The 15,941-nt window shown below is 40.3% G+C and overlaps 1 protein-coding gene across 3 annotated transcripts in view; it reads left to right on the top strand.

Moving 5' to 3' along the window:
* cacna1ha (calcium voltage-gated channel subunit alpha1 Ha) overlaps positions 1–15,941 on the top strand; it is a 143,577-nt gene that overhangs the window by 95,578 nt on the left and 32,058 nt on the right. For all 3 annotated transcript variants that reach the window (XM_088090979.1, XM_088090977.1, XM_088090978.1), the window contains exons 10-16: positions 137–672; positions 4,522–4,688; positions 5,387–5,581; positions 12,614–12,765; positions 13,582–13,767; positions 13,867–13,984; positions 15,390–15,545. In XM_088090979.1, the coding sequence (XP_087947105.1) occupies positions 137–672; positions 4,522–4,688; positions 5,387–5,581; positions 12,614–12,765; positions 13,582–13,767; positions 13,867–13,984; positions 15,390–15,545 (1,510 nt within the window). The remainder of the gene's footprint in view (positions 1–136; positions 673–4,521; positions 4,689–5,386; positions 5,582–12,613; positions 12,766–13,581; positions 13,768–13,866; positions 13,985–15,389; positions 15,546–15,941) is intronic.

Genomic DNA, 15,941 nt, shown 5'->3' on the forward strand with positions numbered 1-15,941 from the left:
ACAGAATTAGTATGCATACTGCCCGAAATTGTTGAGTCACGTGAAGAATACATTTTACAGCTTTCTTTAAACCTGCTTATAATATTTTATCCATCCATGTTCAGTTATTAATCATTGTCTCCTGTCCTTTGACCAGTAAACGGCGTAAAAAGGTGAATCCTAACGGCAGTGGCGGAGGCAGTAACGGCGGGGGTAATGGACACGGCCACAGCTCCAGCAGGGCCTGCGGAGGCTTAGGCCCGGGTAGCGCACTGTGGTTGAGACCAATCCACAACCTTCTGCAGCACCATCAGCACCAGCACTGTCGCCTCAGCAATGGGGGGCAGCACACCATCACCGTGGCATCCGCCGAGCACACGGATGGAGAAGGAGGCGAGGAGCTAGAGATGAAGACGCTTCCTGTGCGGAGAGGAAGTACAAATGGAAATAGCAGTGGTGGTGGTGGCAACCCGTCCATTGTCACCCAGGGCATGGGGGCATTGCTTGGGCGACTGAACGGGGGGATGAACTATCCTACCATCCTGCCGTCGTTTGTGTGCAGCTACAGCAGTAAGACGCCGCCGCCGCACTCCCAGCAGTGTGGACACAGTCCAGAGCAGCACCCACCAAACCACCCAGCGTCTGAACACTCAGAGACACTGAACAAACTCTACCAGCTCATGGGACAACACAGTAAGACACACACACACACACACACACACACACACACACACACACACACACACACACACACACACACACACACACACTGTGCACAGACACACAAACTCACAGGTCCAGTATTAATAGAGAGTTCTAAACCTGGCTGAGGCAGAACAGGCTGCAATATAACCGCTTGGGACAGGTGTGCCCCATCAGTTTATGTGCATTTAAAGTGCTTATTATCATAAATATCTTTTCATGTTATGGACAAAATGCTGAGGAATGAAACCTTTTTCCATAGCTTTTGCTTAGTTCCATTCTGTTATGTGTACAAGTCTTTCCAACTTATTTGCTCTTCAACTTGTGCAAGAAAAAAAAGACTTCCTATTATTAAGACCTGGGCATAAAACAGACCGTAACAAGAAAAAGGTACAAAAAGGTATAATTTCTCTGTAGGGTCTTCTCAAATGTTATAAGACAGTCACAATAACAATCTGAGCCTGACAATGGCAAAAACAAGCACTTTAATACATGTAAATTAATCCATCAAACATACCCCTTTTAAGGTTCACAAATCCTGTTATTCTTCCAAGTGGAGCAAGTATTTAATTTTTTTTTTTTTACTCTGTTTTCTCTTAGGCTTGTCTTTTTAATGGGTTTCACTCTCCTGTAATTCCCCTTCTCAATCTGTACTTGACGCTCTGGATTTCCCTCAGGCTCCATTATATTTTTGTGCTCACACTTTTGTTTTCATCTTCATTTCTTGCTCTACCATTTAGCAAATACATCTGTCCTCATCCCAAGTTTGACCTGAGGTAGCCTCTAGCTACATTTGTTGTGTGTGTGCATGTGACTCAGGCAGCACTTACAGAGTCCTGACAGGAAATCCATGTCTGGAGTGCTACAGTCATCAGTGCAGAGAGGTGGATAAAGGGGAGGATTGAGGGAATGAGCACAGTGTGTGGGGAATTGAGGAGGGAAGAAAAGAAGGCAAAATAACATAGAAACAGATGGATTTTAGTAGAAAACCATATAGTGTGAAAGATTCAGATTTAGAAGTAAGCCTAGGAGGGTGAGACATCGTTTACATGTACATGCACATGCATAAAATATTCCATTTTTTACCACAACTCTGATGAGTACAATATTCCTACTAAGCTGTTTACATGCTTAATGAAAATAAATATTCTACTAATATTTTTAACCAACTCAAATTACCTAAAGAAAATATTGGCCTCACATTAGTTGAGGAGTGGATTATGGCTTGTTTTGCACTCATAGCTCAAAGTTTAGATTTGGGACTGAATTGACTTGAGATGGAACTTGACTCGAGTGCAAAGATTTGAGACTTGTTACTTGCAAAACGTTGACGTATAAAGATCTAAAGATCTGATCTATAAAGAATGTACTCTTTCATGAGCCACACATTAAATTTAAAATGTCATTATCTGGATAATAGTCAGTCTAGCTGGTGTGATAACCTGTGTGATAGATTTGCCTGTTTTATCCTAATGAAGTAAGATGGCTAATGAGCACACACACTTTTACACACTGCTGGCTGCCCACGCTCCAAACATAATTAAGTGCACATGAATTAGTTCCTCCTTTAGCAAAGAGTTACTGTGAGACACGTGATAAATAAAGTGTAGACAGTGATGAGGAAGAGTGCTGAAAAAGCCTTAAACACACCACAAGCGTGATCAACGTGTTAAACAGTCAATGCATGTTTGATCTGCAGTCAATATAATTCCTTTGGGGAGTGAGAGAAGCACTCCTAATGTGTGCTGAAGATCACACATTTTAAAAAGGCTTTAATGGACAACAATTTAGTGGTTCACAGCTGAAATCTAAATGAGCGAACTGTCTCCAGTCACCATCAGACATCTCTGTATCTGTAGTTTCTCGATGTTTGCTTTCAGTTTTGTCAGATGACTCAATCTCTGCTAAGCCTTGCAGTGTAATGGGATTAGACTTTTAATGCTGTTTTTGGTTGAATAGCCCCTTTATACTGATCTTGGGAATATTTTTTTTCAAGTCTGGGGCTCTCAAATCTAATTTGACTTTAATGTAATTTAATCTAACTTAATGTAATAATAGGTGATGTGGGGTTGGGATGAATTTGAACAAGCTTTTTGCAAGACAAATATTTTGCCCCTTGAAGGCATTTGCTAAAAGAATTTGGGAGATTGCAAACAATCTGTCAAAAGTTGGAGTCAAAACAGTTAGATAAATAGACACGGAAATTAATTTAATAGCAGCAATATTCAAGATATTATAAAAGGCAATGAAATGTGATGACAACTCTCGCATCCCTTTTTCTAGCTTGAGGTATTAGATAGCTTTGTAAACAACAATGTGTGCAGTTGAAGCTGGGCTTGAAGAGCTGATGTTTCCAGAAATCATGTTTAGCTGCAGTCTAGTTCCTTCATACTTGTTTTAACAGGATGTAGTCAGAGAACACAGGGTGAGAGGAGTCAGCCAGGGTCTCGTACGGTACTCTACTGTGGGCGAGCTCGCAGCACTCACTGCAGAAACCAGCTTGTTTTGGCTCTCTGCTGAGATAGGACTTCCCTTTAGCACTTCATGCAGCATTTCACTTACAGTATGTTCTTACAGTTTTATCACCATACCTTTATGTCATGCTGTCTTTGTTTCTCTTTTAAATATAGAATGATACAGTTTACAAGTGTAAACACAAGTGTATTTTCCTGTTTACTGGAGATGGAAAGTTCATAAACCTACATTGTGGGAGAAATTTACTGGTGAATTAAACATAGAACTACAGTACATGCGCCAAACAGTGTAATATCAGCCCGATCTCTTTCTCGGGCACGTAACAAATAGTTACTTGAACCCAAACCGTGATCTTTTTTCCAAACTTAAACAAGTAGTTGTGTTGCCTGAACCTTATTTTTTTATTTATTTATTAGATTATTATTATTATTATTATTTTTTTTACCATTTTTGACTTTATTAATCCGACAGCTAGATAGGCAAGGTGAAAATGTGACATGCAAGAGAGTGTCCAAAACTGGTGCCAGAAGGGAACCCAGAGCATCATAGTTTGAAGCATAGGGCCACTGACCAAGCTGCTGTTTTTGATGAGCTGTCGTCGTTTGTGATTTCCACTTGTGTTGAGGAGGACTTTTCCCCCTTACTTCTCAAAACCATATTTTTGTCTTACTCATGTTTATTGTTTCAGATTGATTTCCTTTGCCAGAGTTTCTCTGAATATTGTGTTCTGACTGTCTGCCACCATAATTGAAATGAAAAAGAAGAGAAATTGTTGCACTCATCCCAGTCACCTTGAATTATCCAGCACTCACAGCAACAAGCTTAACAAGCAGCAAGGAGTGCTTTGCAGGGAATGATTTGCAGACTTTTTTGCCCTGTGTTTCGCCTCTCAGGCTGCTCATTTACTGCACCTTAGTAGCAAAAGGTTGTTAAAGAAGACTTACAGCACAAATCAGGGCTTAAAAAAAGTACCTCCACCTATACTATTTGTAGTAAAAGTGCAAACATCACCTTTGATTTGATATTGTAATATATATATATATATATATATATATATATATATATATATATATATATATATATATATATATATATATATATATATATATATATATATATAGTCAGAACTTTGAAACTACTGACTTGGCTCAAGTTTAGATACATTTTTTAATGTATACAATATTTGCACACAGTAATCACAATTGAAAACGGTACAACACGTAAAAGGCTGTTAAAAGAAAAAAGAAATCAGCTATCATGTTTGACTCTTTCAGTAAAGCTAAAGAGACAACAGCAGCACATGAAGATAGCCAGGAATCCCCCCCTTGACCGCTCTGACCATTTCCACCCGTTTCTCCTCATCAGGTCGCCAGAGGCTGCTGTACCAGCTGGCAGGCGTGGTGCCCAGTCCTCTGCTCCTGGAGCTGCTCAGCTGCCCTCTGTGTGCCCGCAGCCTGGAGACCTTGGAACTGGAACTGGGAGACCTGGAGGGAGGCAGGGGAGAGGCTGACGGGCTGCACGACTTCCCCCAGGTCAGACTGCACAGGGGTGCACTAATGATGATGGTAAACAGAGAGGATGGAGGTTGTGGAAGTGGTGATTTGGCATTAATGACAGCGGTGATTCAAAACTGGTATAAGTGTTTAAAACATGGCACTATGTTATTTTTTTTAAGAATTGTATGTGTGCAAAGTTAGTCACTAGAGAGGTGTTTTCACGTTCCTCTACTGGAGGGAGTGATGTTTGCACACTTTCCTTAAATCTGAGATCAAACATACGCTGGGAAAGCTACGTAGATAAGGTATGTCACAAATACAAAAGCCAATATTAATGAGGGAGCAGACTTTAAAAGTTAGCACTGATAAAAGTGAAACCTACTGCAGTAATGGGCGGGGCGGAGACCAGATAAAGAAATTGTCAACAAGATGTGCTTTTGACCCCTTTTCAGAGTTTTTTTTTTTAATTTTTATTTTTTTAACCTTTCATGTGGAGCAAAACATGTTAACCAAAATATTTATCATAGCAGAGTATTTTCAAAATACTTAAAAATGTACCGGAAGGGGGAATTGAACAGCTGAAATCAAAAATATTATTATTTAAAGCTGTTTTTATTGATTATTTTGTAGATTTTCTAAAAGTGCAATAATTACTGAATGTTAAAACCCTCACTTAGAATTTTTCACCTTTAGCACCTCACTATACACGACTTATCTCCCCATCTTTTCTCCAGGCGGGGGATTTGAGAGGTGGGCGATGTCGGGGCAGAAGGCGAGGAGTCGTGGAGTACAAAAATGGAGTTGTTCACGCCTGGGTCGGCTTTAGGGAAAAACTGAAGAGGATTGTGGAAAGTAAATACTTCAACCGAGGGATCATGATCGCCATCCTCGTCAATACTCTCAGCATGGGGATAGAGTACCACGAGCAGGTAAGAATTCATGAGATGTAGGGTAAATGAAAAGTATGAACAGTTCGGATCATTGTTTGAAATCTGCTGACCTTTATCTAGAAACAAGAAGTTTGATGCGAACTGTCAGATACGGCATTTGTGTGAATTCATTCGTGTGAAACTGGCGTTTGTCTGTCTGAGAGGATAATGAGAGGAAATGTGAGTAAAGTGGGGAGACGGGGTGGGCAGGAGTGAAGGAATGGAGGAAGTGAGGGAAAGTGGAGAGGAGCAGTACCCGTTTTATGAATCTTTCTCACACACAGATACACACTCTGTCACATACACTCCAGGATTATATTTCTAGTTTACCCTGTGTGGCCAACATCTGGGAAATATCGGCTTAATAATACAGCTCCCCCGTCCCTCACTCCGCTGTCACACACTCTGACAAATTCATGTCGAACAGACACATTCATCCACAGAGTTTTTACACCCAAGTGTATTATATATGCGCACACACGCGCACAACCTTTTAGTTTCCCAACAGTAGAGCAAATGGATAAAAACCCAAAGAGAGTATTCTTGTGCATGAACACGTCAGTTCCCTTCTTTCTCCTCTCTGTTTCTCCTTGCCTTCCTCTCCTCTAATTCCTTCTCTAGGGGATATGTGTGTGTGTGTGTGTGTGTGTGTGTGTGTGTGTGTGTGTGTGTGTGTTTCTATCTTTGTAGTATAAACATCAGAAGCGACTGGGAGAACCATGGCCTTATTGGGACAATAACACACACGCACACACGCACACACACACAAACACACACACACAGACTAAAGTATTATGTAAGAGTTCCTCCTCCCCTCAGTACTCATCATCCCCATTATGTGACACCTTGCCAAACTTTATGAGACTATGAGTGTATGTGTGTGTGAAGAGGTGTTTGAATGTAGGAGGTGCAGTGTAGACTCTGTGTGTGTGTGTGTGTGTGTGTGTGTGTGTGTGTGTGTGTGTGTGTGTGTGTGTGTGTGTGTGTGTGTGTGTGTGAGTGATGGACATATTTGTGAAAATCGATTTCAAATACACTGTCTGGCAACTCAAAGCAGACTACAGATTACATTTAGAGTATCATTAGTTTGCCTTAAAATGTGACTCTGAGTTCTTAAATGCAACCACATCTTGTTAATGACCAACAAAAAAATTCAACTTGATCAGTAACAAATAACTGCATGGATAGAAAATCCTTAATGTTATATTTGAGAAATATATCTGAGATGTTTTCTTGGGGATTTTTTATGTTCCAAAATTGACCCTGAAGCTAAGAAATTAAAGTTGTTTCGAGCTTTTTTTCTTCAATTTTGGTTATTGTGAAATAGGTCTTAAATTTAATTTTCAGTGGCATAAAAATCTTAAAAATTTGTAGGAACCCTGAATATAAAATTCTATACAGTAAATACCGTACCTCAGTTTGAGTGTGTGTTTGAAAAGTGCTAAATAAATTAAAAATAAAAAAGATGCTCTTACTTCTAAATGTATATAGTATAAATGCTAACATATGTTAAGATATATTTGGTCACATTATTACACTTTGTGTAATAAACAAGCTTATTGTTATTTATGTCTGTGTCCCGCTTTTGAGTCTGCTCTGCCAGAGAAGCTGTGTGTGTGTGTGAGTGTGAGTGTGAGTGTGAGCATATACTTCCGTTGTGCTTTTGTTTCTCATATTCTTGAAGGCAAGGTCATATGCAGTGTTGTATTCAAACACTGTCAAAAAGTCTTGTTTCACGTATTTCATTCTGATTGATCACCAGGTCTGTCAAACGTAATGATGGTGGTGGAAAGCAAAGTCTAAAGCAATAGTTCAGAATGCTCATTTGGGACGATAGATTACATAAAACATATTGACATATGGTTAAGTGCTTCTAATTACTTTTGAAACCACTCAGTCACTAATGATCATGTCGGTCTGGAACAGAAACAGAGTGCATCATGGGATAAAGCTGACAACTCAAGGGCACCTTGATGATATGTATTAATAGAGGGAAGAGTGTTGCTTTAAATTTTCCTCACCCGTAATTTTCTCGCTGGCCACAGAACTTGAATAGGGAAAAGGAAAAAGGGGAAATTTGCTGGGATTTAAGTGAATATCCAATCAGTGCTGGTGGTAAATGCAGTTAACTGAGGCAATAAATTCCCCAATGTATGCTGTATTGACAGAAAGTGAGTTTTTCTGAGTTTTCCTTCTTGCACAGCTCTTGTTTCAGTGCCTACATGTACAAGGGTAAATTGCATCTGAGCTCCTGACGCTCAATCCCCAAATATTCCCCAAACCCGCCCAGCATGTGGAGGTGGGCGTCTCAAACACAGCTTTGTTTGCAGAAAATGAAAGCGTCTGGAACAACTTACTTTACTGTTTGACTACAGAACCGAGACAAAAAAACAACATAAATAACGAACATTAACAGCAACAAACATGTCTTACTGTTCAGTGCCTGAAAGCTGTGTATCTCCATCACAGTCAGAAGCTGTACTTTGTTGGCCATAACAGCGTTAGGTGACAAAGACGCTCACTCACTGATCATCTGCCCTCTCGGCCCACTGGTTGTTTAATCCAGATCATTTTTGTAATCCTGATGAAGGTCACCAGTGAGTTTCCGGTCGGCCACAAACTGGCAAAATGTGAAATACTCCACATGCTGGATTTCCCTGCTGTCTCTCAGCTGACAGAGGAGCAGCAGCTCACAGTCAAATCGGAGGTGGAAGAAAAATAAAATGACAAATAACAGCGATGTACTCAGCCAGTCATGAGATATTTGTCCAATAGTCCAACTGTAGTCGCTCAAGTGACAAGCAAAACTTTCAGGTATAATAATGCATACATTTGTCTGTAGCTGAGTCGGGCTTTACACTGTGAAACGCCACCTGGATACCCAGAGGTGGTTCTGCAGAGTACCACTGACGTCACCGGTTCACGAAAGTACAGCAAATTTTGAAGAAGACCCCAGAGACACAGAGAGCACTCCAAAAATGTGTTTTAATGCACACTATACTCCAAACTTAGATGAAGTTAATGATGAAAAATGGCGAAATTCTCTTGTAAGCTTGACCAGCTCCTGAACTTCTTTGCTTTCTAACAAATGGTTATCAATAATGTTCCCATCAGCCAGAACAGAAATCAGTGCAACGAGTCAAACATCAAAGCACAAACCCAGAGAGGACGTCGATGTATGATTATTGAACTGACTCTGTGAGCTCATTGACTTTTTTAGCACCTCAAACTTTCAGCTCTTAGCTTTGGAGCCCTTCAGGAGTATTTTATTTAATGTTGTTTTAATCTACCATCTCATCCATACTGTACTCCCTCCTCTCAACACACTGTTAAGCAGCGAGTAGAGATACATTTGTAAACCTAGCAGGCATAAAAAGGACTTTGTAGTGTATGGAAATTATTGCCCTGCAAGTCAGCAGTATGCTCTTTCAATTCCCTGGTGTGATGGCCACAAAGGTAATGAAAATGCCACCAGTCCACTTTTAAATAATAATGTATGGGAGTCCACTGTTGAGATAAAATAGCTGACTGAGAGCTCTTTCAAAGCGTTGTTGAAGTGCTTTAAAGTTTTTATGTGCTGGCTGGTCAGTGAATCTGAGCAAACAGCCAGGACAGCTAGACTCTCTATTATCTGCCCAGCTTTATAAAAAATAAATAAATAAATATGGCTTTGTTTTCCGCACCATGCAAGACACCAAAAGTCCTACTCAAGTCCCCTGGTATTACTTCCATGCCCTTTTGTTTTTGCACAGGCCTCACGATCGTCCCAATTAACTCAATAGCTTATCAGCTGAAAATAGTAACAAAAAGAGAGATGCTGTGTGGTTTAGGTTACATAACATAACACTGTACTGCACTAAATGTATACAGCAGCCCAGCTACTGAGGTCAGGGTTATACAAGCTCCAGCTGTAAACATCTCAACGACCGTCAAACAAATGCTATAATGAAAGTAATCGTTCAGTCAAACACACACCATTTCCTGCAGTTGATATGGTCAATAAAGCAATTGATTAGATATGTTTCTGAGGCTCTGTTTCGGGATATCCAATATGGTGTTTGTGCATGTTTGTGTGTGGCAATCCCAGTCTAATGGCATTTGCAAGAATCCACAATAACTAAATGAAGACAACCAATCAGAGCCAAGCAATCTCTAATGTAGCAGTCAGTTACGTCAGTCATTGCTCATGAACTGCAGTCAAACAGGTAGCACCTCAAATGTTTTCAGAAACATGTTGTACTGTAAAATGAAAAAGAAAATGTTTGGTTTTAGCTTGATTTTTTCAACATTGCATCTGGGTGATAAGCTGTCTCGTTTTACAGCTAAACAGTACACTAAAATATGTTTCTCAGTACATTTGAGGTGAAAAAATAGCATTAGGGATTGACATGATTGACAGCTGAATTAGAGACTCCTTGGCTGTGATTTGTTGTTTTCATTCAGGCACAGTGGATTCTTGCAAATACCATAAGAAGCCAAACAGGAATCTGCTGAAAACCAGTTTTTAACTGAGTCAGGCAAGTTTTAACTATAACACATCTAATTGGACCATTTAATTCCTTTCCCGTATAAATAGTTTAAAAAAAAAAAGAAAAGAAATGAAAAATAAAAAGCACAAGGAGGAGGCAGATTATCTGTCTCGCAGATTATCTGTCTCACGAAGTTCAAACTTAAAAAAAAAGTCATCATTATAAAAGTTACCTACTACAGCTTTAAAAGCTGAACTACTTGTTATGCAAATTGGCCCTTGTTAGTGTTAAATTTTTGTATGATTGTTCATTAACATATAAGCAAATGCTGGTTAGTAAAGCTACTTTTAAGTGCTTCATACAGCACACAATTGGGTCATGTTTGCATCACATTTATGCACCACACTGATGATATTATTTGTATGAAAAATGTGTCAGATAAATGTAGTGTTGTAGTGTAGTGAAAAACACATTATTTTCCTTTGAAATAGGGTAAAGTAGAAGTAAGTACCTTAAATGGAAATACTCAAGTAAAGGTCTAAAAAGTATTGTACTTGAGAAATTATGTTTTCCAAATGAAAACAGTCACTTGCTCTAGTCTTGAAAGGTGGCTGTTAAAGTTTGTCGATTACTCCTTCACAGCAGGTTTGTGTTTCAGTTTCTGTGTTCAGGGTGCAGTGAGGTGAGGAGTGCTGTGTAGTATGGCGCCCTCTATCTGTAATCATGATTTAGTTGCACTTCAGGAGGAGCACCAGTGGCTTGAATTTATTGTAAAAGTTGTCATATAAATCACTATGCACAATTATATATCTTGTATTCAACACTGTAAGTGCTTGATTATGCTGCCTGAAGGACTCATCATAAAAATGGATGATTTTAGTTTCATTTTAGAATAATTTATTGACTGTGAGGACCTTTCACTTAATTGACTTGTATGATTTTGAAAGGGGAATCCTCATTTATCTCATGGACTCCAGCTTTATCAAACATATTTATATGCATGGCGTGTTCTATAATTTCGAGCAACAATAGACACAAAGCCAACACTGGATGTTTCTGCAGGGCGCTGATAGTGCAGAATAACACAGGCTGAAGGTTAACCCCTATCTGCTGTGGTAGCAGGACGTCTGGGATTTGCTATATTAATCTTGTCTGTGTGTTTATTAGTCCTGAATATGGTCTGCCTGATTTTATGCACCCTGGGCCGGGACACAAAATGGGCTTTGGGCCTATTGCTTGTTGATCCCACATGAAAAGAATCACAATTAGTTTTAATGAGACTGCCATGCGTGACATGAAAATAAAATTCTGGATCACGAGCTAAAGGGCTTCAGAAGCTGCAAGGCACAGTATAGAGTGCAAGAATTTATTGCTTAGAGTGATTCAGTCGTCTGGGGATCATAATTATTAAATGTTTGTGAATGTCAGGACTGTGCAAAGCTTGTCAGCGTTGAATCATGATGCAAACCAGAAAAGGGGAAAATAAAAGTAAGTTTATCACAAGAGACCGTCACAATAATAACTTTAATTGCGGGTCTCTTTTTAGCCTTGCAGACTCCCGTCAAACTGAATTTGTTGACAGTTTAATGGACAATTTAGTGCTTTGATTTGTTCGGCCAGGTGTACGTCTCACAGCGGGACATTTGAAATAGCAAGTCTCAGGATAGTTTTTGAAATGTGGAGAAAATAGAACCAAAGTCACAACTTTTGATCCAAACCAGCCCATTTAGATCACCAACGCAGCTCTGGCAAAACGTCTGTATAAAGAAAAGTTGAGTATGTGGCCCCGTGATGCGTTTATTAGAGCACAAAATCTCTGTGTTTTCCATAAAAGACTTGACTGCATGCTTTATGAGAGGGCCTCAGTTACATCTCTCTGGTTCAGTGACTGCGCTGTGAGGTAAGTGGAGTAGATCTGCAGTGATGGATTGCTGCTGTTGGTCCCGTTTGATTGATTGGGCCTGACTGCAGCTCTGAACTTGATTGATAATGTCTCAGCTCAGGGCACTAAGACCAAACGGCTTTTACAGTTCGGGTAATAGAGTGGAGATATTAACTAACTTGTTCTTTCTTTTTTTCTTTTTCTTGCTTCTTTCTTTCTTGCCTCCTGTCTTGCCTCCTTTATTTGTTGCTTGCACTCATACTTCGCTCTCACTTTTTTGCTTCCTTTTTTTTTACTTGGTCTCTTTCTTGCTTCCTCCCTTGCTTTCATCCTTTCTGTCTTTCTTTTCTTTCTTTCTTTCTTGCTTGCTCCTTTTCTCGCTCTCTCACATGCTTTCTTTCTTTATGTCTTACTGTCCTCAATTCTTGCTTCTTCTCTCACTTCCTTTCTTTCTTGCCTTCTTTCTTGCTTCCCTTCTCTCTTTCTTGTTTCCTTTCTTGTTTGCTTGCATCTTCTCTTCTTCTCTCATGTGCTTTCTTTCTTTATTATTGTCTTGCTTTCTTCAATTCTGTCTTTCTTTCTTCCTTGCTTTCATTTTTTGCTTTCTTTCTTGCCTCCTTTCTTCTCCCCCTCCTTCTCTTCTTCCCTCTCTCTTTGTCTCCCTCTCTCCTCTCCCCACAGCCTGAGGAGTTGACTGATGTGTTGGAGATCAGTAACATTGTTTTCACCAGCATGTTTGTCCTGGAGATGGGCTTCATGCTGCTGGCTTTCGGCTTGTTTGGATACATCAGGAACCCGTACAACATATTCGACAGCATCATTGTGATCATCAGGTAATAACACACCTTCATCAGATTTATATATAAGCCCTCATCATCAAAGTTCAAAGCAAAACCAGAATTCAAAGAGACCGCGGCTCCAATCAATGTAGATTTCACAGCTGAGCTCAGATTTAGAGCCAGCCCCTGTTCTCATTTCTTCTCACGCTTGTCAGTCACCGGGTTTCGAGTGTCAGGTTCACTGCTGCAGCATCCATCTCTACAATAGCTGAGATTGACACAGTCATGATGGATCACACAGGAGCAGCTTTGCTTGCTGTCGCAGCAGATTCTTGATCCTGTCGGGAGCCGAGGTTTGCTGTGTGGCTGTCATTTAGTTTGATAGAGCTCGTACTGGATCAGGGAACCTTTTGATAAATGTGGTAGGGTTATTTGTGGAACTGATGGGGAATTCCTCTCATAATCAGCATACTTTATGCTTACATACTATACATGATTATAACCATCACTTACTCACCCTGTGTTGAGTTGAATTTGTGTAAAAAACTTTGTTTTTGTTGTGAACAAAGAATCCAAAATCTTAATCAACTAAATTTGGGGTTTTTTTTAAATTCAGAACAGCAAAACTATATAAAAACATTTATTAACAAACTAAACACTAACCCCTTTTACCTCAGTTCATCAAGAATTTCTCCATTTTTTCAAGTTTTCTTCACAAATTCGTTAAAACGGTGAGTAATTGATATTCAAGTTGTCATTTGGAGGGTGAAGTATTACTTTCTTTTAGACTGAAGTGGCCCATTACAATATCCAACTTTTGAAGGTGTTCAGTTGTGCTTTAATATAAATTTGATTGTTTTGGGTTTTCAGTGTTTGGGAGATAATTGGTCAGGCAGACGGTGGGTTGTCGGTCTTGCGAACATTTCGTCTGCTGCGAGTTCTGAAGCTGGTCCGCTTCCTGCCGGCCTTGAGGAGACAACTGGTGGTGCTGATGAAGACCATGGACAACGTGGCCACGTTTTGCATGCTGCTGATGCTCTTCATCTTCACTTTCAGGTACACAGACTGTACAAACACACAAAAATATGCTCCCAATCGGTCTTAGGGTATTGATAATGTAACACACAAAATGATGATGTCTCTGTTTTTCCGCAGTATTCTGGGTATGCATCTGTTTGGCTGCAAATTCGGTCTTAAGACAGAGACGGGAGACACCATCCCTGACCGCAAGAACTTTGACTCTCTGCTGTGGGCCATCGTCACTGTATTCCAGGTTAGATCTAAACGTACACGGTGCTGCTGTGCTTCGGGGTCTGCTGGCTCTAATCCACACATTGACTTCTGCTCGCTTCATTTTTTTCTTAGTCATATTGATTTGCCAAAACTCCACTGATGCAGACTTAATGTAAGAATTTACTCACTCATCTACTATCAATAACTTTTTTTATTAATATCTTCTGTGTCATCCTCGCATAAACTGCTCTGTGTATTCTTATTGATCTTGATGAGCATGTCATTCAGAAAATGTACCTATACAGCTAAACTATAGGCTGTCAGACATGTATGCACCATCTGAAGACGACTTTGCCACAGGACAGTTATGTAATCTATCAAAACAAGAGCTCAAACATGTTCCTTACCGGCTTGGAGTAAACATATGTAGCAAAAAAATCAGCTTATACAATCACATCCTATGTATTGTGTACATGCAAGAGATAAACTGGGCAGTATGTGTGTATTTTTATCCCAGCACAGGCCATGTGTACTCCTTGGCCATCCCAAATCAAAATGTCAAACTGTGTGTGTGTGTGTGTGTGTGTGTGTGCGTGCGTGCGTGCGTTCACGCGTGCATGTGTGTGCATGCCAAATTCAACTGCCAAGTTCTGCTCATTAGTCAAATGCTGTGAAATGAGAAATTCTGCTTATGCACACCCTCTTTCACTATCTATTTCTTGCTCTCCCTATGTGGTGATATTGTTCAATCGCTCCAGATAGATTGTCCTCTTTTTCTATGCTGGATGCGTCAGCAGAAAGGTGGAACACAGAATGCAGTGGACTGTCTCACTTTGGGGCGTGTGTGTGTGTGCATGTGTGTGTAGGAGTACGATGCTGAAAAAGCGTTTTTATCCAGAAATGTCATATGAAGGCGGTACGCTTACTATATACTTACTATAGTTTTCCAGGGAGTAGCTACAGTCCACACTAACCCATGCGCCCCTGCTTGTGCGCGTACACACATTTGCACAGACAGCGCAGTGCATTGCCTTCCTGCCACGGCGTTTAATGAGTGGGCAGAGACGGAGTGAGCTTTCATGCTGCATCATGAACACCGTCCCAGTTTTAAATGCTTTCATCACTCACATTGATTTAAACACAGGCAAATACACACACACACACATACACACGCCCACCTACACTTTGTGGTAATCCCATGTGTATGACATTGAAGCATTGTTGTATGATGGCAATAAAAGAAGCTCAGGACTGAATTTAAAAAGCATATTAGACCCAAGAGACCTCTATAGGCTAATACTGCTCCATCTGTGTCCCTTTCTCTCCCTTTCTGTGCTTTCTATTCCTTCATATAACATGTCCTTATGTCTGTGGATCTTTTCTATTTTCTCATTTTTATAATTATACAATACTAAACCTGTCTTTGTGTTTCATTCAATCAATAGATTCTTACTCAGGAGGACTGGAACGTGGTGTTGTATAACGGCATGGCCTCCACCTCTCCATGGGCGGCTCTCTACTTCGTCGCTCTCATGACGTTCGGCAACTATGTGCTTTTCAACTTACTTGTGGCCATTTTGGTTGAGGGCTTCCAGGCTGAGGTGAGAACAACTGTAGTACAGTTTGTAATTCAACGTCTTTTAAGGACTAGACACACCACACTGACATCAAAGAAATATGGGTGATGAAAGCCAACTGTTGTGTTACCTCACGTCGCCATGTCATGGCCAGAAAGTTGCACACAAACACACACACAGACTGCAGCCAACAGCCTATGAGCACATACATTTTGTCCCCGTGTGAGAGGACATAACCCTCCATACCAGCAGATGGTGGTCGTCTGTAATTGTCATTCAAAAAGGGAAACCTGAAGACCGTCACGATACTTGTTAGCCAGTTAGCGCATTAACAACACGTGCCATTGTTAAAACAACAAAGCGCGTTTACTGTCCGCAAGTAAACGTTTCTGCTAAAGAGCTATATGACTAAAGAAAAAC

Source organism: Plectropomus leopardus, chromosome 18 (assembly GCF_026936395.1).
Source record: "Plectropomus leopardus strain MGB_pleo_1.0 chromosome 18, ASM2693639v1, whole genome shotgun sequence".
NCBI lineage: Eukaryota > Metazoa > Chordata > Actinopteri > Perciformes > Serranidae > Plectropomus > Plectropomus leopardus.